Source organism: Meleagris gallopavo, chromosome Z (assembly GCF_000146605.3).
Source record: "Meleagris gallopavo isolate NT-WF06-2002-E0010 breed Aviagen turkey brand Nicholas breeding stock chromosome Z, Turkey_5.1, whole genome shotgun sequence".
Classification (NCBI taxonomy): domain Eukaryota; kingdom Metazoa; phylum Chordata; class Aves; order Galliformes; family Phasianidae; genus Meleagris; species Meleagris gallopavo.
Window position 1 is genome coordinate 51,607,519 of NC_015041.2, and position 22,338 is coordinate 51,629,856.

The 22,338-nt window shown below is 41.4% G+C and overlaps 1 protein-coding gene across 4 annotated transcripts in view; it reads right to left on the minus strand.

The window, feature by feature from the left end:
• Nucleotides 1-15,059: 15,059 nt before the first annotated feature.
• The window catches only part of RHOBTB3 (Rho related BTB domain containing 3), a 28,706-nt gene continuing 21,427 nt past the window's right edge, over nucleotides 15,060-22,338 (minus strand). For 3 of the 4 annotated variants that reach the window (XM_031557359.1, XM_031557358.1, XM_010726036.3), the window contains exons 11-12: nucleotides 21,739-21,835; nucleotides 15,060-18,545 (exon numbers count right to left, since the gene is read on the minus strand). In XM_031557359.1, the coding sequence (XP_031413219.1) occupies nucleotides 18,430-18,545; nucleotides 21,739-21,835 (213 nt within the window). In that variant the 3' untranslated portion in view covers nucleotides 15,060-18,429. The remainder of the gene's footprint in view (nucleotides 18,546-21,738; nucleotides 21,836-22,338) is intronic. The other variant, XM_031557360.1, reaches the window with a different exon arrangement.

The following is a 22,338-nucleotide window of genomic DNA, read 5'->3' on the forward strand; positions in this document are numbered from 1 at the left end:
ATATTAAATGTTCCGAAAGAGCAAACTTTGAACTTCTAAAGAACTACTGGTTGCACATTCTTTGTTGGCTGTTTTTCATTACACTGGAAAGAATATGACAGTGTGAGTCCTCTCTTGCAGCCTTATTTTCCCTGGGAGTCTTCAGCCCAAGGCTCAGAAAAACAGGATCTTAGGAGCTTTTTATCACACAAAGGCATATTCATATTTCTTCTTTTTGACATTGACACAGGCATGGGATGCAAGCAGTTCTGGAAGATGTCACATAAGCAGAACCAGCCAGGACAGTAGGCCTTGGGGTGCTTCTTGAAGAGGAGATATCTCTCAGCCATGCTTTATTGTTTCCCACATTCCAGGGATTATTTGGGCTCTTATGTGACTTCAAAGGTTCCCTACCTTCTCTGTGCTCTTTGCCCACATCTAGACCAAAGATAAGCATACTAACTTGGCCACGTTCAGCACTTTCTTTGTCACATTTCTTTTTTTTTTTTTTTTTTGCACCTTCTGTTTGGACCCCCACACTGAACCCATCAACGATATCCTGGGCTGTATCAGAAGAGGAGTGGCAGTAGAGAGAAGGAGGGGATTGTCTCCTTCTATTCTGTCCTTGTGAAGCCCCATCTGCAGTACTGCATCCAGGCCTAGGACCCCTAGCATAAAAAGGATATGGAGCTGCTAGAGTGGGTCCAGAGGAGGCCACAAAGATGATCAGAGGACCGAAACACCTCTCCAGCTCAGAAGAAAGGCTGAGGGACCTGGGCTTGTTCAGTCCAAAGAAGAGAAGGCTGTGCAGAGACCTCATTGTGGCCTTCCAGTCCTGAGGGGAGCTTATAAGCAGGTAGGGTACCCACTTTTTTCCCTTTCGAAAAGTGATAAGGGGAAATGGATTTAAGCTAAAAGAGGGAAGTTTATGTCAGATATTAGGAAGAAATTCTTTCCTCAGAGGGTGGTGAGGCCCTGGAACAGCTGCCCAGAGAAACTGTGGTGCTCAAGGCCAGGTTGGATGGTGCCCTGGGCAGCTGAGCTGGGGGGGAACAGCCCTGCCCACGGCACGGGTTGGTGATGGGTGGGCTTTAAGGTCCCTTCCAACCCAAACCATTCTGTGATTCTATGATTACTCTGAGCAGCATATTCTCACTGTGAAAGCTCCCCAAAGTGACCAAGTAACTATCTTTAGGTTAACAGGCTTCAGAAATGCCCAAAGCACCTGTCACAGTTTCCTAAAACCTGTCAGCTTTCAAATCTATGAATTTGGTATATGCAGTCTTCAGAAAAACACAAAAGTGGTGCTTAAACTTTGCTGTATTTTCAAGATGGGAAATTGGTTACTAAAAACCAGGCAACAACTATCAGAAAGGCTGAAACACACCTAGCAGATAAAATAATCTGGGCAGAGCAGCTGCTCTCAGAAGTCCTCTTTTTTCTTAGAACAGATAGTGAGCTAGAAGTTGAAACCAGGAAATGCCTGGCCTGGAATTTTCTTTGGTGTACTAAGCACACAGTTAATGCCTGGCAAGGAACTGCAGTATGGTGTGCAAAGAGAACCCAGCTGTCTAATGTTTTCTTTTTGATTTCTGCAAAGGAACGGGCAGTGCTCAGAATGCCTATATTTCGATACATAACTGTGTGCTTTTCCTTCTACCATGATGCAGCTAACTGGGAAGCCCTGTTTTGGGCAGGGGAAAAGATCCCGTGTCTGCCTATAATCTATAAGGTTGATGACAAGTTAAAAAAGAAGGGATGGGTCCTGATGTTTCTTCCCTGTGCTGCCCAGTGCCATACCCAGAGGCAATGAGGACAAATGGAAATGCAGGAGACTGCACCTAAACATAAGGAAAACATTTGGTTGTTCTGTCTCTGGGGTCTCCATTTTTGAAGACATTCAAAATCCTATGGACATGATCCTGAACAACCTGCTCAAGGTGAACATGCTCTGAGCAAGGGCTTGGGCTGAGTGCTCTTCAGGGTTCTCTTCCCCTGAAGGCAGCCATACTGCCTATATGTGCAAATTAAATGTGTGGAAAATGTTAAGGACTTACAGAAAGCAAACAGATCTAATTCAAGAAAAAGCAAAGCATTAGGCTGAGCAGTATTACATCCGATCTCAATAATTGACTTAAAGAGCCTTATTTGTTGCATCATATGTTTTCTAACTTAGGAAGATAGGATATATCACTCAGAGGATCTCCAGAGGAGATAGAAGGATAAAGGATCCTGTAAGGATAAAGCTTGTTTATCTGGGCATGGAATTCCATCCCATGGATGTAGCTCTTATTCTGTTCCAGTCACTTCATTCTTTGTATCTTAGGTTGGATCTCTTCTATGTGCTAGTGGAGGTCTGGATAAGTTGTCAAGAGGAATTCTGCTGACCCCTAGTAGAAGAGTTTGGCTAATGAATGCTGTTCTGGATAAAATTCTAGCCAAGATCTGGCCTTAGAAACTCAGTTGTAGTCAAGCTGATGGATACTGGAATACTATCCAGTGTCCTTACTTTGTGCCAAGGATGCAGAAGTCTCCTCCACCATGACACAGCCTGTGGACTTCCTCAGCAGGGTGAAATGGCACTTTCAGCATTAATCTGAATCTGCCCAGTTGCAGTGTGATACATCATTATTTGCCGTGCCTGAAGCACGCATGCAGCCTTATGCTGAATACACAAGTTAGACACAGACTCTTTGAAAATTGAAACAAGTCTGACAGTCCACCAAAGCACTTTTGGAAACTGAAAACAGGGAATCCCACCCATTAATGAATTTTCACATGTACAAACACGTACGCACAAAATACTTAAATTTTGCTTTAGTTTCTGGGAATGGCAACTCTCAAATACCTTAGCTGCAGGTTTCCTGACTTCTGTATCGTACCCTTGTGGTGACAGTATCCTGAAGCTGGTGACAGGAGGTAGAAAAAAGGCATAGCCACGCCCCTGTAAGAAGAGAGTGGCAACAGCAACAGCTCAGCCATTGGCAGAGTAATAGTTAATGAAAAACTAGTGCAAACCATGTACCGAAGCACATGCCATAAAATAACCCGTGACAGTTAAGCGCCTTCCTGCTTTTACATTGCTAGCTTGTTCACCAACTGAGAAAAACAAAACAGAAAGTGGAAGTGTTGCTGCTTTAAAGCAGGTGATCTGGTGTGTAAGAGATTACATCCTCCCAGGGAGGAGTTTTTGGAGAGGAAGGCAGTGTACAGCTCATAAATATCTGGGACAGAGCGTTGCTGACCCATCTGCTTTGTGCTCACTGGTGAAGAGCAGTGTTCCTGTTCATCCATAGCCAGCAGCATGGTTGATTCTTTTGTGAAGAGCAAACTCAAAGATAATAAAGTTACCCTTTTCATAAAGGGATCCTGCCCTTTCTGCAAGAATGCCATAGCATTGCTCAAAGAATTCAACTTTCTGCCAGGATGCCTGGAAGTGGTTGATATCACTGGGATGGATGACGTCCAGGATTACTTCCAGGAAACAACAGGGCAGCGAACCGTAAGTTCTGGTACTTGTTTCGGAATTTCATGAGAGAGGACAGCCCGGGAAGCTATCACAGAAGGTGAAGCAAGGTCTCTTTCCTAAGCAGTTTATTTTCAGTGAAACGGTTCAGGTTTCCGGGAGAAGCTCCACCCCTCCCTATTTTTGTAATTGCTCTCTGCTCTGAAGTGCTAGTGCTCTCCAGCAGTGCTGTTACTGTGCAGCCATTGTACAGATCTGTGCGTCTGTGTCTTTGTGCCTAAGGCTGTGGCACTCCAGTAACATTTCATACATCTTCCAAATCTGTCTGTTGTTGCAATGAGCAGAGGCACAGAAAAGGCTGGATCTGGTGGATGCAGAGGGCACCTTCATATTCACACTGTGACAAGAAGTTCAATCTGCAGTTGCGCTTTGAAGCTGCATAAGTCAGCACAGGTGTGTTTGGAAAGGAGAGAGAGTGTAGAGCTGTGAGTTTCTCTGAATTTGGACTCTTGTTTCATCCTCCAGTGTTAAGTGGAAAAGCATTCCGAATTGCTTCATTTAATCTGGCAGCAGAGTAAGACACTGTGCTTGCAAAACATATCAGCCGCTTATTCTGAAGCTTAATTAAACAATTATGTTTGTATTACGGAGAAATGCTATGTTCTGGAGTTTCAGGAATTAATTTCCACAGAAACGCTGACATGCTGATGGGGCAGTTTATGCGTCAGAGTGAGTTGTGCCCTTGTGAAACAAACACGCCTTTTTCCTCCCATTCTACCATACTGAAGAGCAACACTTCTTGTGATGAGGTGATATCTGGACTTCTGGGGCTTTTTCCATGCTACTGGGGTGCCATGGGCTGTGTTCTCACCGTGTGCCTAGAGAAAGCCCAGGAAAAATCCAGAACTGCACTGATTCTGGGACTGCTGAATGGCCCTGCAGAGGCTGTCCTGGTCTCTGTTCATCAGTGCTACCTGCTGCCTCCCATGAAGTCCCTACTCTCAGCATCTTCTTGGCTTATTTTCCATTTGGCTTTCCTATTTTCAGCCACTTAGAGGCAACAAGAGGATACCTTCTTTCTCACTGCCCCCATTCTGATCTCATGAACCTGGGGCCAAATGGAATTGCTAACACTGGTACCATCAGACTCCAAACCCTCCTGAGGCAGGTTGCTTGCATGTGATTACCCTACAGTACATCCTGGGGTAATCAGTTCTTCTGCATATCCTGCCTCTGACGTTGTTATGACAACATATTAGCAGCTAAGCTACTCCTTGCATGTCACACAGGCAATCTTGCTCAGCTTACTGGGAAGAGCAAGCAACAGCCAAGCATCCTACACCTTATCCTAGGGCTGCTGGAGAGCCCCAGTACCCTTATTTCACACTGACTTCCATTAAATATCTCTAATGATTCTTCCCACATCCCCAGCCTGTCATAGCACTAGACTTGCTGCATCTTTTGGGCAAGTGTATTAAATATGTCTTTCCCTACCTACCGCAGTAGGTATACTGCTACAATGTTGATGCCTGTCCCTGCAGGCCTCACCAAAATTCATACTGTGAGCTCAGTCACAGCTGTGGAGTTGAGCTGTGGTGGCAATGGCAGTAGGACCATGAAAGCAGAAGTACATTCCCAGCAGCACGGGAATTTAGGAAGGAGAGGATGGATAGCTTAGCTAACGGAACCATGTACTGAAAGTAGCAGGTGATTTCACAGCAGGAGAGGGATTGATAGCATTAGTAACAAGAGAAGCCACCCACAGAAAGAGGAAGTGAATTCTCTGGCTAAGATATGTCTTAATGGCCAGTGAGAAAAGTCATTACTGAAAGCAGAAAACAAATTCCCAGCAACAGAGGCATGGGGGAGAGGGTTTTGCTTGCACTGTGTTTCACTCAGTGAGGACAAGCAGATGCTGAATTCTGCCCAAGTCAGGTCTCACAAGGCTTGTCTTCCCTGATATTGCAGTTATAACCACAGAACTGCTTGGTTTGGAAGGGAGCTTCAAGCCCATCCAGCTCCAAGCCCCTGCCATGGGCAAGGATACTTCCCACAATACCAGGCTGCCTGGGGCCCCATCCAACCTGACCTTTGGGGCACACACATGCCTTGAAGAGGTCTCAGATGCTAAAGTTCAGTAATTGTTCCTAATCTTTAGGAAAGCTTTTTATTATTATCTTGACTCTGCATCAATTGCCTGTCCTCTGTACTCAGTCATCAGACAAGTGGCCTCCTGGCAGGCACTAAAGTTGTCCATCTGCTGCCACAGACTTGAGGAGATGGCTGGCTGCTACTGCACATTCTGTGCGTGCCATCACAGTGAGATGAATTCATTCAACACAAAATGAGGAATGAATGAAAAGGACAGATGTGATGAAAGGGGACAAGAATAGGTAAGGAAATAGTAGATGGCCACAGTTATAAAGTAGGAAGAGGACTATAGGCCATAAAAAGGACACATGGAGAAAAGACTGTGACAGCAATGGAAGTCTGCCATTCAAATTGACCTTGTTAGGCAGCCAGGGGACTGGGAGCTGTGCATCCTGCCTGGCAACTTCTTGTGGCATGGCAAGAACCTGGGGGATGGTGTGACCTCTTGGCCGCTTTAGCACAAAGATAGCACATTCTAGATAAATCCTCTCCACACTTTTTCTTGTCACTGATAATTGATTAAGCTGTATCTCCCCCCCTGTGTCCAGGTCCCTCGTGTGTTTATTGGGAGAACATGCATTGGAGGATTTTCAGATCTGCAGAAGATGGAACAACAGCTTCCCACAATGCTACGTCAGATTGGCGCTCTGGTGTAGCTGAAGGGTAGGTAGTAGGAAGTGCTCACAGGCCAACAGCAATACTTTTCTTGGGACTACAGATAGAATCTGAAGCAACACATGGCAAGAACAACATTTGACGGCACACCTGTGTAATGTACACATTGCAACGTGATAGGGGACAAGGTGCAGCTAATTTCAGTACACAGCACAGAGCTTATACCCTTTTGCTTCCCCTGTGAAAGGCTTACAGGTGGTCAGCAGGCCAGCTCTGTCTACGGCACTAAAGATGTTGGATAGTTCCTCATCTGAAATCTGTAATCAAATATCTGCTAGTTTATCTTCTTTCAGTTGGAAACTGTGAAATTACTGAAACTGATTTGTCATTGCTGTTGTTTTCCTTTCCACTTGTAATACTAAAGCTTAACTAGACGGAGCACTGTTGTGTGCCTTTATGTGACACAGGAGTCCAAATTCACCTCTGAGGTCCCCAGGGGCAGCATTTGCATTACGAAACATTTGACAGCACACATTTCAGTATCTAGCCTTTGCCTAGGATGTAGCCTGAATAGTTCAACTTTCCTTTTGTATTTCTCTTTTTTATTATTAGAAAACAGAGCCTGCTGCTTTAAAAAGAACTCCCTCACTGCTCTAAAGAAGATGGCCTCTTATTATATTGTAACTGGCTTTAAAAAACAATTGGACACTCTGTGGTAGATGTACTGTCCTTTTCTGCTACCAAGCTAATGCACTTCTGTGAGACAGCTATATAACATGCCTGTTGCAGTCATGAAGCACAATGATTTCTGTTTTAGTGAGCATAAGGGCTGTGCTGAGACATATGTATGGAGTAGTGCAAATTGTGAATGGAAACTTTCTAGTCAGAAGAGAAAGATCTGTCCACAAGACACAGAACATTTCATTATAAATCCCTCAGCTAACTCCTAGCAGACTGAGTTTAAACCTGCCCAGCAATGTAGAAAGATCCCAAAGTGGGTCCCCAGAGAAACAGGTTTATACTTGTGCTTGCAAGGAGCAGGGCTTGATGTGCTGCTAGCCTGGAGATATGCTGTAGCAGGGAATCACCAAAACAGAAAAAATGCACTCTGATTAATTCTGTGCAGGAGCTGTATGTGTTTGTAGTGTTTTAATGAAGGGTGGCCAGAGTGCCCTGGCACAGCTGCCCAGAGAAGCTGTGGTGCCCCATTCCTGGAGGCACTCAAGGTCAGGTTGAGTGGGCAGCCCTGGGCAGCCTGAGCTGGGAAGGGGGGCAACCTTCCCCACAGCAGAGAGTTGGAACTTTAAGGTCTTTTCCAACTTAAACCATTCTGTGATTCTATGATTCTGTGAAATGCCATGTAGAGGATGAGCAACATGAAGAAGAGCTGTTCAATGTGTAAAATGGGTGGTTTATGTCTCTGGGTTTGCAAATGCATCTCAATGGGATGCTGCTGGTAGACTAGAAGAGAACCAGACATCAGAAATACCTCAGCCAAGAAATCACCTGAAGGGATCATGTTTTCCTAATTGTTACCTTTAGCAAAACCCATGCAATCAGGAGGCTCAAAAAGAGGCATCTGCAAATTCATTGTGAGGCCAGGCATATAGCTGGATCCAGTCTGGGATACCATACAGTATTAGTCAGTGGTCTGATTCATTTCACAAGGCCAGGAATATAGCTGGATAATTCCTGGCCTTATGAAACAATTCTGACTACTGACTAATACTGTATTTACACGTGAATATACATGACACAGAGTGCACTAATTCCTGAGAAGGAAGAAGACCTTTCACAATCCTGTGACTATCCTGTCTGTACAATACCTGAAAGTGTTAGTTTCTAACTACAGGCATGCTGCGTTCACATTTGATGAAAATCTCTTAACGTGGCAACCTTCAGGAGCGTAACACAGGATTCTTGCTCTTCTTGTGACATAAAGCCACAGGCACTGGATTCCTGGTCCCAACACAGAAGAGGAAATAGTGGCAGCCCATGGCATGTTTTGGGACTACCACAGTAGATATCACTTCTACAGCACAGGAGATAACATGTTGGCCTTTCCAAACTGCATAACATCAACTTGGCTCTGCAAGCTTCACAGTACAGTCACAACAGATTTCACCCACACAGTCTGGAATTTTAAGGTAGATTTTGCTGTTCTTAGCAATAAGGAACAAAGACAGCATACTAGGTAAGCTGTGACTACCATGGTGGTCTTTGCAGACAATTTTAACACTATGAAAATTCTGCAAAAAAACACTTGGTGCTGTAAGTTGTCATGTTTTACTGTGGATCAGAAAATTCTGAGATACTGTGGAGCCTGTGGGAGATCACTCACTTCTCCAACCTGCTTAGGTCCTTGCAAAGGGTGCTGCTGCCCTTGAGCGTATCAGTCTCTATCACTCTGCCTCCTCCTCACACACAGAGCCAAGAACTTTATAACAAAATTTGCCTCTATTACAAAAGGAGACAATCGTGTTGGTCAGGCATGGTTTGCCCTCAGTGTACCCATGCTGACCATTTCAAATCATCCCCTCCTCCTTCATATGGCCAGAAATGCATCCAGGGAAGAGTAGCCCTGTAATATTCTTAGGGAGAGAAGGGAGGGATTTTCTGTCTCTTTTGGCCTCAGCAATGATCCTGCATGTCTTTGTTTACCCATTTCCTAATAATGCAGCATTAGAGGATGTCTTTATTGTCCACTGACATCCCTTGCAAGTCACTTGAAGCTAGCACTGGCTTCCCTGGCACCATAGGTCTGGGCAATGCTTCCAAATTCCTCCTGTCTAGCTTGTCTCTGCTTCCAGCTTCTGTGTGCTATCCCTTCACATCAGAGACATGCTGTGAGATCTTTGTTTAGCCAAACAGGCCTCCTGATGCATCTGCTTCCTTTCTGGAGTTCTGGGTTTTGGATAGACTCTTTTTGCACTCAGGGTAGGGCAAAGCAGCCAAAAATATGTGTCTGTGGTGGTAGACAGAAAGTCTCAGTCTTACTAAGCAGTAATAAAAAGTGAGAAACAGAAAGCAGACACTGCAATGGGCTGTCCTTACTCCTTAGTTGTACACAGAAAGAAGCACTGAAGGGACACTCTGGTGCTTGTGACTTGTGCTAGCAGGTCAGCTTGCTGGTGTCGCACTGCAAGGGACAGTGTCATCAGGGTGAGACAGCCTTGCTCAGCAAACGTTGCATGGTAAACAGTGTAAAAGGAGCTATCTGTATCTAGCATTAGAGCATGCTGATGAGATGGTTGCTGGCTTGGTCTGTTGCTCATGATCATCAAGTATGCCATCAACAACCTGTTGTAGCATACACTCAGAGAGGCTTTTTCAACATATATTCTGCTTATCCACAAGTTAAGATGCAACTAATTGTAGAAAGAGACAAGGATGTATTTGTGGGAATGGATGAGCAGAATTATAAAATTGTGAGCTCTATACAGTAAGGAGCTCACTATAATTGCTGCTCCTTGAATTAAGCATGAAAGCAGTCATCTTGTTGAATTTCTTGCTTTACAAAGTCAGAGGTACTCATTTTCCTTAATGAACTGCTTTGGTATGATGATTTTTAGTAAAGAAGACTCAGCTTATGTACAGTTATACAAAATACATATAATGTGTATATTGGACTCAAAACAGTGCATATTCAGACATGCACTTCTTTGTCTATATATGTGTTACATATATACATATGCACGCACATAGAGAAGCAGTGTTTAAAAGGTCTCCAAATTCTGTTCTGTCATACTATTGTATCAATGAAGTTACAGCAGTGATCTCTACTCTTCCTTCCAATGCTTCTGCTTTCAGGAGAGATGACCACAAACTGTGACCTCACCCTTTCGACATGCATGCATCTTGGAACAGATTCCTCCCAGCTGCTTTCTGTGGGATCATACACATCTTTTTGGGGAATGCAACTTCTCATTTCATTCATATGTACCACCCAATATGTCACATCTCTTCATACTTTCTGTGGTTCTGGAAAGAAGTTCAGACTGTTAAACAATTTAGCTCAATAAAATATACTTGAACAAAGTGGCTGAGCTCACCACTGTGTTTCTCCTATTGTGCAGGCCAACTTGCACTCTTGCACTCTCATTCTAAATGTCTATTTTCTTTCTACAGTCTTTCTTCTACATATCTTTCCCAAAAGGCTTTCTGGAAACTCTCAGTGTTTTCCATGTCCTTTAAAAAATATCTTAAAATAGCTGAAGCACACACTGCTCTCATGCTGTAACACAACTTGAAACAAATGCTGCAGCCTGCTAAGTTTACCCCAATCCTTAATATCTTCTGACTAAGATCTCATGATGTAGTCGTGAAGGTCAGTGCAGCCCTTTTTTGGTAAATATTTTGTTACAACACAGCTGCTGCAGGAAGTAGCATGAGCTTCCGTATTTCTGACTGCAATCTAAGAGTTACCCGAGACAGAATATGCCTGGGGCTGGGCAGCTGATTCAGAAAGCTGCTGGTTGAAGAGTACTCCACAGACTGGCCAAAGGCAAACCTAAGTCAATAGTGTTGTGCAAGAAAGCGTTTATGGGATATGGGGAGCACAACTACTACCAGATCAAACTGGGTGAAGAGCTGCTGTAAAAGCTTAGCATTCAGTGTCTAAAACTGAAAGTTTAAGGAATTTTTTAGTTGATTATGAGGAAAAAACAAACAAGCAAAAACAATCAAAAACAACATAAAACCCTTCTCAATTCTTTTTACTATTATTATTTCCCTCCTCCTTAAAAAAAAAGTCCTCCCTCCCTTCCTTCCTTCCTTCCTTCCTTCCTTCCTTCCTTCCTTCCTTCCTTCTCTTCTTCTGAGGTCTAAGTGGAAGAATACAAAACCAATTTTGGGGCCACCACATCAACATGGCCTTGACATGGCCCCTGAGCACAGCCTTCCTCTCCGTGGTAAAGTCACATGAGACAGCATGAGCCATCAGCTCAGTGAGAAGCCATGAAACCCATTCTCACTTTAAATCCCACAGGTGAGTCAACTCTGGTTGCTTGTCTTTGTTAAACTCCTTAGAAGGTAAAGATGCTGTGGACATGCCTGGAAAGCAATGACAAATACAAAAACTTAATTATTAACAAGTTTAAAGTCCTTTACCTCCCGGCAGAACAGCAATTATCACATTTCAATCAGTCTTAGTTTAAGACTATTTATGAGAATTTGTGTGTATTTACATTTGTTCAGCATATCTTAACACTATTCCTGGAAAAGAGCAGTCTGTAAACACGGGAAGGTCAGTGTGAACCTTTCCTATATGGCATGGTAGGGTCTTTTAAAACAGTGCTCAGGCAAAATTTACTGTTTCCAGTCCTTTTACACAGCTAGAATTTTCACTGGGTGAAAAGCTTAACACCTAGTAACAAAGTCCAAATGTATTACCATCCACTGAGTCAGAAACAAGATTAAGTGTAATCTGCTGTGGAAATTTTCTTCCTGTGTTCACGCAGGTGTGCAGGCATGATTGTACAGGATTTCAGATGGTGGGCAGTACTGATGGCTGCTGACAATGATGAGAGCACCTGTTCATAAGTGTTAAATCCACAGCTACAATTCTCTATTTTTAGTGCTTCTAAAAGTCACACTGACTCCCTTTTCAGCTTAACACTTCTGAGAAAAGCTATTTTGGGGCACATCTGTCATAAATCAAGTACTGCCACATAAGTCTCAGCAAAGAGCTGAAATATTTGGCCTATAGAGAGCTTACCTGTGTAACTGTATCACTTTTTGCAAGCTGAAATATAAGAAGAAAGCAAAAATAGCTAATTTCAGCAATTCATGAGCAATTTTACCACCTATAAAGCACTATTACAGTGCTGTTTGTTTGTGAAATGCAGTTTAAATTTAGAGCAATGACCATGCTGGTACAATCTGCCTCAGTAGTTTTGCTCCCCAGCAGTGGGCCAGCAGCACCTCAGAATCTATGCTGCAATGTGAAGCACCCACAGCACTGTCTCTGCACATCACCCTATGCACCACCTATCCCTTCTTTTCAAGAAAATTATGTTCACACAGTGAACATAGTGAAACAGCGTGAAGGCAATAGCATAAACCACTTCAAAAATCAGCTGGATATTAACATTTTCTGGCTGAGACATCATCCACAGTCTGAGGACCATGGAGTTCAACTTGGACATGGTTCCGGTTTTCCCTATTTCCACAGGTATGAAATAAAATAACACTGATAGAATTTACGTCAGCAGCTGGGTTTTCTAACAGGAGATGGAATTATTCAGGTGTGTGAAAAACACAGAGCGGTGGTAAGCTGTAAGTACCAGAAAATCTGGTTGCCTTTCCTGGATGTTCAGTTAATTTCTACAGATCAATTAGTTTCTACAGATGTACCATAGATGGAAAAACCAGAATTCCTCATAACCAAGAATAAAAAAAAACAACAAAAATACCTCAGTGTTTTTTCACATATTCACAGTGGTGAACATGGGTTTAGGAACAGGAATATGTTGCTATAGGTATAGGCAAAACTCATAACATGACAAATAAGGTTGATGTGGAAAGGGGAATGTTGATTTTTAAAGAAATGTTAAAATTCTCAGAAGTTCACACATGAAGTTCACATAACACTTTAAATGATAAATATATGTAAGGAACGTTGGCCATGAAAGAAGACTGTCATGACATGAACTGCAGAAACATGCCAACCCTATTGAGCAGGTGTATTCAGAACTGCAGCTGTTCAGTCTCTCCCATTTTCTTGGCTGAACTACTTCCACTTCAAAACAAATTCCACTTCAAAACAAATCAATTAGATGGGCATTTTAAGGATCAAAATAAAAACAAACAAACAAAAAAGCAATGTCTCTGAAGCAGCTGGAGCAGAACTGCTCTTTGAGATGTACTGCAGTTTGCTAGCACATTGCATGTAGTGCAGCAGCGGACTTGACTGCTTCCCATGAGTGCTGATGAGCAGCCTGTACCCCATCAGTAAAATGTCCAGAACACAACTGAAGAGCCAACACTGGATGCAGCACAACCTTACCAGCAGTGCAACACTCCAGTGATATTTCTTTGCAGTGTCTTGCTATACTTCATGGGGAGAGAATACAGTGCACTGACAATGCCTGACTTACAAGCTGAGCAAAACAGCATGAAATATTCCAGTCAGTTAAGTCTTTCTGTAAGCTATACAAAGATCACAGGACTTTTTTCCCCTCTGCTCCCGTCAGGCCTCGCTGCTCAGAGCATTCAGTGGCCAGAGGCCTCCCCATGCGATTCTTTTCCTCATAAGCAGTGGCTTCCCCATCTCACATTTTAAAACTGAATACAAGGGCAAGATTGAGTATCAGTGTAAACTCATCTGTGGGGTTGTTCTCGACCTCAGTTTGCGGAGAACTGCAAGAGGCCTGCTCTCCCCAGGTATCCCACAGTTCTGCCCACCCTGCAGGCACTGAAGGCTGCATCCTGCTTTCATCCCCTGGAGTTATTCTGAGCTTCAGGCACAAATGCAGCCTGTGGTGGGGACTTATGCAGGGTGAGCTCCTACACTGGAGAGAGCATGGCTCCTACTATGTCACAGCCACTGTGCTCCTCCTTTCTCACTGCCATGTAGCTCACAGGGTATTGTACTCATCCCGTTTTTGCTTACCCAGTTTTTGCTTTTCTGTTTCTCTGTCATGTTGCTTCTTGCTTCTGGTGAGCCAAAGAAATTTCCTGTTTTCTTTCTAACCCTTCTTCAAACGGATGAGACTGAAATTCAATAAATACATCTAACTCACATTCTGTCTAACTTTCATGTCTTTGCCCGTCTCCTCCACATCCACTGCACCTGTCGAGTCCCAACCAGTAATGCCGTGGCCCTGCTGCACAGATGTGAGCTAGAGCTACCCTGTTTTTCTGAACACCAGAAAGTACTTCTTTATTGTAATAGTGACTGACCAATGGGACAAGCTGCCCAGAGATGTTGTTGTGTCTCCTTCCGTGGAGACAAAAAACCATATGGACATAATCCTGGGTAATGTGCTCTGGGGGTTCCTACTTGAGCAGGGAGTTTGGACCAGATGATCTGCAGATGTCCATTCCATCCTCAACCATTCTGTAATTCTGTGGTTCTGTAAAAGACCTGCGTGGCCCTCCTGAGCTGCAGCAAAACACAGAGCAGCAGCTCTTGTTTTCCATGGTAAAGAAACCATTGGAGAGGCTACATTTGTTGCAGAGAGGTGCTTGGGCAGTTGCCCTCTCTGGGGAGAAGTACTTGGAATTCATTTTGAGTTATTTCTAGTGTGTTACGTGCGTCCCTCAATTAGCAAGCAATAAATTGTTTGGCTTTTCAGATAGAGCTGCAATACTGAGACCTTCCTGCCTCTTACTCAGAGGAATAGTGGAGCTGCTTTTTGTAATTGCTCAGCTCTGTCTCATCTCATTTTCTGCAAATAATAAGATTGTTGGGAGCTGATGAGACAGATCACTTGCTCTTTGCTGCATCACTAGCAAGAAAAGCTATGCAAAATACTTTACACATTTCTTGTTCTCTTTATATGAATCAGTGAAGACAGTGTCTGGGCTTGTTAGAGAATGGCTTATAATCTAAATGGCAATGTGACTGTAACTTCAGAAATGAATAAGTAGCTAAATCCTTTTGGTCTAACACAGAACTATTCACCTAAACTTAAAGAATTCATCTCAGATTGACATGAAGAGGGAGAAAACGTCACTGAATGGAGAGGGCCTTAATTTAGGGTCTGGGAAATACTGCAGTAAAAAGTTACTTATTTTTTCCCTCACTTATCACATCAGGCATAAATGGTAATTTTATAAGCTATCAAAATATTTCCAACAGTAATCACAAATGTAACACAAATGAGACAATAATCATGAGAATGACTAGAGAAAATCTTTTTATTTTGTAGCAAAATTTTAAATATTAAATCTAATAGCATGTACATTTAGTCATGGCATATTGAAAGAACAAGCATATGCATAATGAAATAATGTTTTTTTCTTCTAAGTCTGTTTTCCAAAATCAAATACACTAACACCTAATGGACTACAGCAGAAATTCTTTAATTATACTATGGAAAACATTATTAGTGCAGAAATGTTTTTTATCAGTCTGTATAGGTCTTAGTGCTGAGTTGGGACAAGCATACACATATACATGGCGAAAATTATACGGTGTAATCTATTACTTACACAATTCCACTTCTAAAAGAGAATTTCAAGATCTATCTCCAATGAAGGACTCAGAAGTCAAATTTCCATCTAAATGTCTGTCCAACACTGTAATCTCAAACCCTCTGAAATCTGCTCAGCTACTGCCTAAGGTTACCCACATTCACCACCTGCGTTTCCTTGAGCCCAACATTCCCAGTGCTCTTGGAGTCAGGAGATGCTGGGACCTGTGCAACCCTCATGAGTTGGCATCAAGACATTTGTGTCTCTGCCTGCCGTCCCCAGGGCAGTGTAAGAAATGTAGCTTAGAATGCCATCATGTTGAGGCAGCTGCTGGTTCTGTGGGTTCTGTCTAGATGCAAATCCTAGTTCTCACAGAGAAAAAAAATTCTGGGGCTGTTACAAAATCAAAAACAAGTTCACTTTATAGTAGGTTGTTTATCAGAACTTAGCAAGTCTATTTTAAAGTGAACAGGATGCTACTAATAGGATAACTCTGTGGATTACCTGTAAAACATCTTGAGCAATAATTTCCTACAGTAATAACATATCAGCTTTCCTCTGCCTTTTCAAATCCACTTGTTTAAATAACTCTTTTCAGCTGCTTCCTAAATTTTTCTTTATGCCATATCAAAGATCCTAACATATTATTCATACAAAGCTATTCACAAATACAAATTCAATAGGGCAATAATTTCTGATCCATGATCTCTGTACTGTACTGTCTATCAGAATACTAAAAAAATACTATCAGCAACTAACCAAGCATCGTGATCTACTCTCAGCTAATGTCAAGATATCCGTTTTAAAAATAGTTTTAGGATAAACACATTTCTACAGAAAATCATCACACAAAATAAAAGTGAGAATTAGCAATTACAATTACTCTAAGAATTTAAATTTCTCTCATGTTCTATATTTGCAAGGTTAACATATCTCCACCTGATACAGGTGGCATTATGGGGATACTCAGTAAGGTGGAAAGCTGTCTTAATGCCTGAATAATATTATGCGGTAAACCTGTGAATAAATAATAAATATCTTTACACTGCCTGGTTTCTCCATATAAAACCTGTGATAACCACAATATCAAAATGTTGGTTGGATACAAAGTTCATATATCCATTAAGCCTACTTAAATGTCTATAAAACATCTGCATAAAGTTAAAAATAGTATTTCATCATATCGTAACTTAAATTACTGGCAAAATACTAACTTCTAGCAAAATAAGACTGGGAAAGCTTTCAAAGCATTAAAAATTTAGGACCGCATGCAATACAGTCAGACATTCACATAAATTTGCCTTAGTTTTATACAAGAAATCAGTATGAGTCATAAAACCATATCATCAGCGATTGAGCTGGCTGCTGATACAGAAGCACGCACTGACTGAGCATGCAGCCAGGCATCTAGGCAAGCTAAAGTTCAGCTGTGCCCACTTTTGTTCATGACTTTGTGCCCAGATAAAATACAAGTTTTACTCCTATCTAGCCAGCTAATTTATGCTTTTAAGGTAAATGACATAATTAGGAAAAAAACCCTTTCTGTTAATTCAAGTGCAATACATATTACTTTCCTAATCTTTTTTTTTTTCATTTTTTTTCCAGTGATCTTGAAAAAGCAATGTAATGCCCTATGTATGTGCAAGATGCAGTGATATCTTGTCTTTTAATGAACTCCAGGGTTTCGTGAAAAGCTAAAACTGAAAGTGATTTGTCATTCTTATATAAACTAATCTTAGAATTTCCAGCCTGTCCTAGTCAGCCAAGAGAAAAATTTTACTTTCTCTTTCCCAGAATAGAAGACATTGTTCCACTTTATGCAAAACATGGCCAGAAAGAAACAACATTCCTTTGATTCTAGCGTGGAATTTGAAAAGAAAAATTTGCCTACGAAAATTTAATGAAATGTTAGAAAAAAATGATCATATAAGCAGAAAGGATTCAGCTCCAGCAATTTGCAGTTCCATCTTCATCTCACAGACATTTTCCTGGTACATCTGAGATACTCTTTTCTGAAATTTGGGGAAACACTCCGTATTTTTTCTTTGTCTTTCTTTTGTCTTTCTAGGCTCAGATAACACAAAATAAGACTAAGGGTAAATGGCAAAGTGGAATTGGAAAAAAAAGTACAAGAAGACTGATAATAATGCTACACTCAGATAGATATTCTCAGTGTAAATGTTGGGTTCATTTCTCATAACAGTAGTACATACTACAATATTAATGGTAAGAGAAATGAATAATTCAGATCCGTGATCCAAAGAACATACTCTTAAAGGCTGTCTGCTGTTGAAGAGTCATCCTTTGCACAGTATTCAAGATTCACTTCTTGTATCTGAGAAAGTAACCATGCATTCAGAAAGTATGGACATACGGTATGACCTCATTAACAAAAGTGCTCTACAGATTATGAAAGCAGACTGTCTTATCTTACTTACTGGGAGGAAAAAGTATTTTTATTTCTAGACATTTGGCAGGCACTAAAGAATATACTGATGCATAAGCATTTCCCAGGATTAAAATGTCTGATTATATGACTATAAGATTCCTACTGAAAGAAGGGACAAATTTAACTTCGAGTAGAAAATTAAAGCTTACTGAAGCATATATTAATCTCACTCTTTATTTTGCAAACCAATAAATTGCAGTAAATTTTAGTATTCTGAGATATTACAAGTTGGCCTCTCAGCATCCAAGCAGTGATGATCTTATTCCTATTATTACACACAGATCTAGAAAAAAAATACAATTTCAACACCTTAACAGCTGAAAATGACTATGACATCCGATTAAAAAGTGGAACGGATGTCAGTCATGACATGACCCAGTTTAAACCCTGTAAATGTGAAATCCTCATCCCTCAAAAATTCTTCATGATACATTTCCTACAGCTTCAAGGAAAAAAAAGCAGAATCATTTATTACCAAATTGAAGCATATTAGTAAGTGTGCTACAGTACTGCATACAGTGTTCAAGGGCACATCAGTGTTCATTTTTGCTGCTGATACATTTACTGTACTTCACATGATCCCCATTTTCCATTTCCCAGCTGAGATGCACTTCCAGTATGTTCAGTCTCCTTACATTACTGTGCAGTGGCATTTCTGAGAGTGGATGTAATTCCTGTATTCAGCAAGTTGCTTCAGGTACATACTGGATGGCCATCTGTGCATCTCTACGAAACTGCGCTCCTCCACTAAACAAAGCAATAAATGAATTAACCATAATACATGAACAGGCATGAATGCACAGGCTGCAAAAAGTTTCTCAAATTTGTTTAAAAACATCATGGATAGAAGTGCAAATAAAATAGTAAAGTTGAAATTACTGTTGTATCTTTTGTCTAGATCTTACTGTAGAATACATAATGTAAAAGTTTTTAGATGTTGTTGTCTTGCTACTATCAGTAATAAATATGTTTCATAATAAAACAGATGTTACTAAAGAGAGAAGGAAGATCATCCTAAAGAAGGATATTCTTTATCCTCAGAAGATAACTAAACATGAGAATCAGCCACAGGATCTTTTCCATGCTGAAACACTATAAAGGAGGGTATTTCAATCTCTATGCCAGTAGTTTGTCTTGAGACTACAAAAAACAAGGTGAAGAGGTTAGTTAACAAGTTAGCAAGATTTTTGTCTTTCATTCCACATTTTCTGTCACTGACACCATAACATCACATAACAGTCATTAGTCACAGTACTTAGGTAAAATCTCTTTGCTTTTGCACAAGTATGCATTTTCATCCCTACCCTCCAGCCATACCCAAATCATCCAGCATCAGTCTCAGACGAAGTGGGACAGAGACCAAAGTACAGAAGAGATCTTGAAAAGCAGTTAGGCAGGGAAGTTACATCAGTAACAAGCAATAGGAAGGTATATTAGTAACAGGCAATAGGCAATATCTTTTGTTTATCTTCTGCAGAATGCAGGGGTGCCTTTGAAGATTTCAGTATTTCACCCACAGAAAAGGTACTAGTAATCAGCTCCCTCATGCTCCACTGTTCTCCTTGAAACTAAAGATGATGTTATGTGATGGTGTTCTGAATAATACAGGTCACCTACCAGTAACTGCTGCCAGCTACCAGTGAGTTTCCATCAGGGCTGTGCCTGTAAGAGTACTGGTGTCCTGCAAGCCAGATCAGAATGTTTTCACCTGGTGCATATGTTTTTACATTTGCACCCTCATTTCTTGCCTCCATCTTTCTCAGTGTAAGTTTGATGGAGTGGGACATGCTGATCTCTCAATGAGTTGTATGGAAGTGGCTCATAGGAAAGAGAAAAGCAAAGGGAATACTACCATACATGCTGATAGCAAACTTCAAGGACTACCAGCCAACTCTGTGGATGCCCTTTTCCCCCAAGTAGATCCATGGTTGCTTTCCACCAGAGGCTGAGCCAACTGGGTACCAGTCACAACCAGCAATTTCAGAAACCTCCAAAAACCAACAGCTACACCAGCTCTGGGTGCTTTACACATGGTGAAGGCATGGAGGAAACTCCAAGCAATGGCTCAGCAGACATATGGCATGGTGATACTCTACAGCTCATCCCCAAGTTATTTGGGCATTGTCAGAGCATATCCTGACCGTTAAAAGCATCACTTCTACAGTGACATAGCAAGTTTGTACAAACTGATATACACCTGGGTAACTGCATATGCAAGCAGAAGCACCCTTACAACTTTCCACAGCAGAAAACAATCCTCTAATAAAAATTTTACTGCTATTGACACTTAGAAGCAGCATCAGCCCTAAAACCTGTAGAAAAAACTTTCCATATATCAGTATCCTGTCTGACAGTGCTCTGGTAGTACTAAGAAGTAATTTGAGTGTCAAAAGTCAGTGAATGTGGACTATGCTAGGGTCTGCCTATGTAGGTCTGAGTATCAGATGCAGTTGTGAATGAGGTAGCAGCACCTTTCTAAATATGAGAAGAGGGTTAGAATTTTCAGTTTTCTGATTCAGAATACAATAGGGGAAAACAAATGAAGTAACAGGCTGCTTAACAGGCTGTCCACAGAGGTTGTAGAATTATCATCCCTAGAGGTGTTCAAGAAACGCATGGTTAGTGGACATGGTAGGGACAGGCTGACGGTTGGACTAGATGGTCTTAGTGGTCTTTTCCAACCTTAATAATTCTGTGATTTTATGATTCTAGCAACAACAGCCCCATAAAATTGTTATCCCACTATAAAATGGGAAGGTAGCTCTGCCTGGATGAATCCCTGCAGTGACCCATAAGCCACTGGGTCTTTGTTCTCTTGTACCTCAGTACAAAGTACAGAAAGCCAGAGGCAGCTCCCACTTCCACCAAACTGAGGGAAAACCCTGATTTCTACACATTCACGAGAACCTCGGAGTAGTTGAAACTGAAGCCCTGTAGCAAGTGCAGTTCAAACATACTCTGACACTTGAATCAGAAGGCAGAGGATCAAACCATGAACCACCATGTGAATTACAACCACCAGCACAGCTGCTCTTTTCTCACTCATCATCCATTTCTGACTGTGCAAAATGGATGTTTCAGAAGAGGGACAGATGGCCCACTGAAGGATGAAACTCAGGTCCAAAAGAAGCAAGGAAGACCCAGCTCTCCTTTCTCTGTTTGTAACAATCAGAAGCCATCGGTCATCACACATGTATGTAAGTCTGTAAGTCTTACATACTTAAAACTTGCAATATGTAGATCTTGCAAATGAGGAAAGAAGACTTTTAATCAATTTTTGTTGAAATGGAAAGAGTTGCAGCTGTCAAGAACACTTTAATCAGAGTGATAAAAAAGATTAAAAAAAAGTAGGCAATGGACAAATCTAAAACTTCATGTCAGGATACAAATATACTCTGTATTGGAAAATAAGTACCAATTCCCAGGAAGAGTCTGGGTTTATTTACTTCAGTGTTTGTTAATTAAATGTAGTTGATTTCAAAATATCTGCTGGATAGTACTAGAAGAATCTTGCTGTCTACCTACAAAAAACTCCACATCTTTACACAGCACATACTGGGAGTGACTCAATAGTTTCAATAATGGGTACAGGCTAAACAAGCTTATATGTATAAGAGCATGAAAGGGATGTCATGTGATGATCAAAGTGCCTAAGCTGATTCAGAGACAGAAGGGATTGGCTATGCAGGTCATCACAACAGGAATAAAAAGACAAATGTATGAGTGCTTACTGTGCTGCTCTTTATGTGTCTCATTGTGCGACTCACAATGAGGTGGTGGATCATCTGGTTTCAACAGATTTTGGATTGTTCTACACAGTATATCGAGAAAAGTTCCTAGTCATCTTTTCATGCAGAAGTATTATTATTCAGAATCTCACTTTTGGCCTTAGCAGAATTTTAAAATATGTATTTTTAAAAAGTAATCTGGAAACAGCTACCTGAAAGATCTTGAAATTCAGGCTTTTGACTGAAGATGAGGTAGTTAGTGGCAATAAAATGAAGAAGCCAAGTGGAAAGGCAATCAGAATTGTGAAACTGCAAGAAGGAAATACAAACAACAATTTAATACTATCGAGTCTAAAAGAAAAGAGAAAAAACCACACTTCCCATGACAAAATATTTCAGATTACCACTATTAACATAGCATTCTATTAAATAAAGTTTTAATAAGAGGAGTTGAAAGGGACATTGACAGAGATATGTAAATGGACACAGATCCATGAATAAACAATAAAATTGCCCTCCTTCAGCTCTCTGAACTAACCCCTGGGTCTTCTTTTGGTGATGAATCTTGAAATGTTAGGCTTCTGTGTAGTAGCAGAGCTTCAGAAAAAGGAGGGTGAGGAAGATCCTCTACCTCCATGTTGCCTCAGTGTGCTAGGTAGCTCCTGCAGCTTTAATCCCTCAGGAGCAGGACTGAATCTGGGTGTTTCCTCCTGTGTGAAAGTCCTGGGTGCACTCAGATTATTTGGACCAATTTAGGAGTAGAAACAAAGGCCAGTACCATAACACACACAGTTAAAAAGTTGATGAGACAT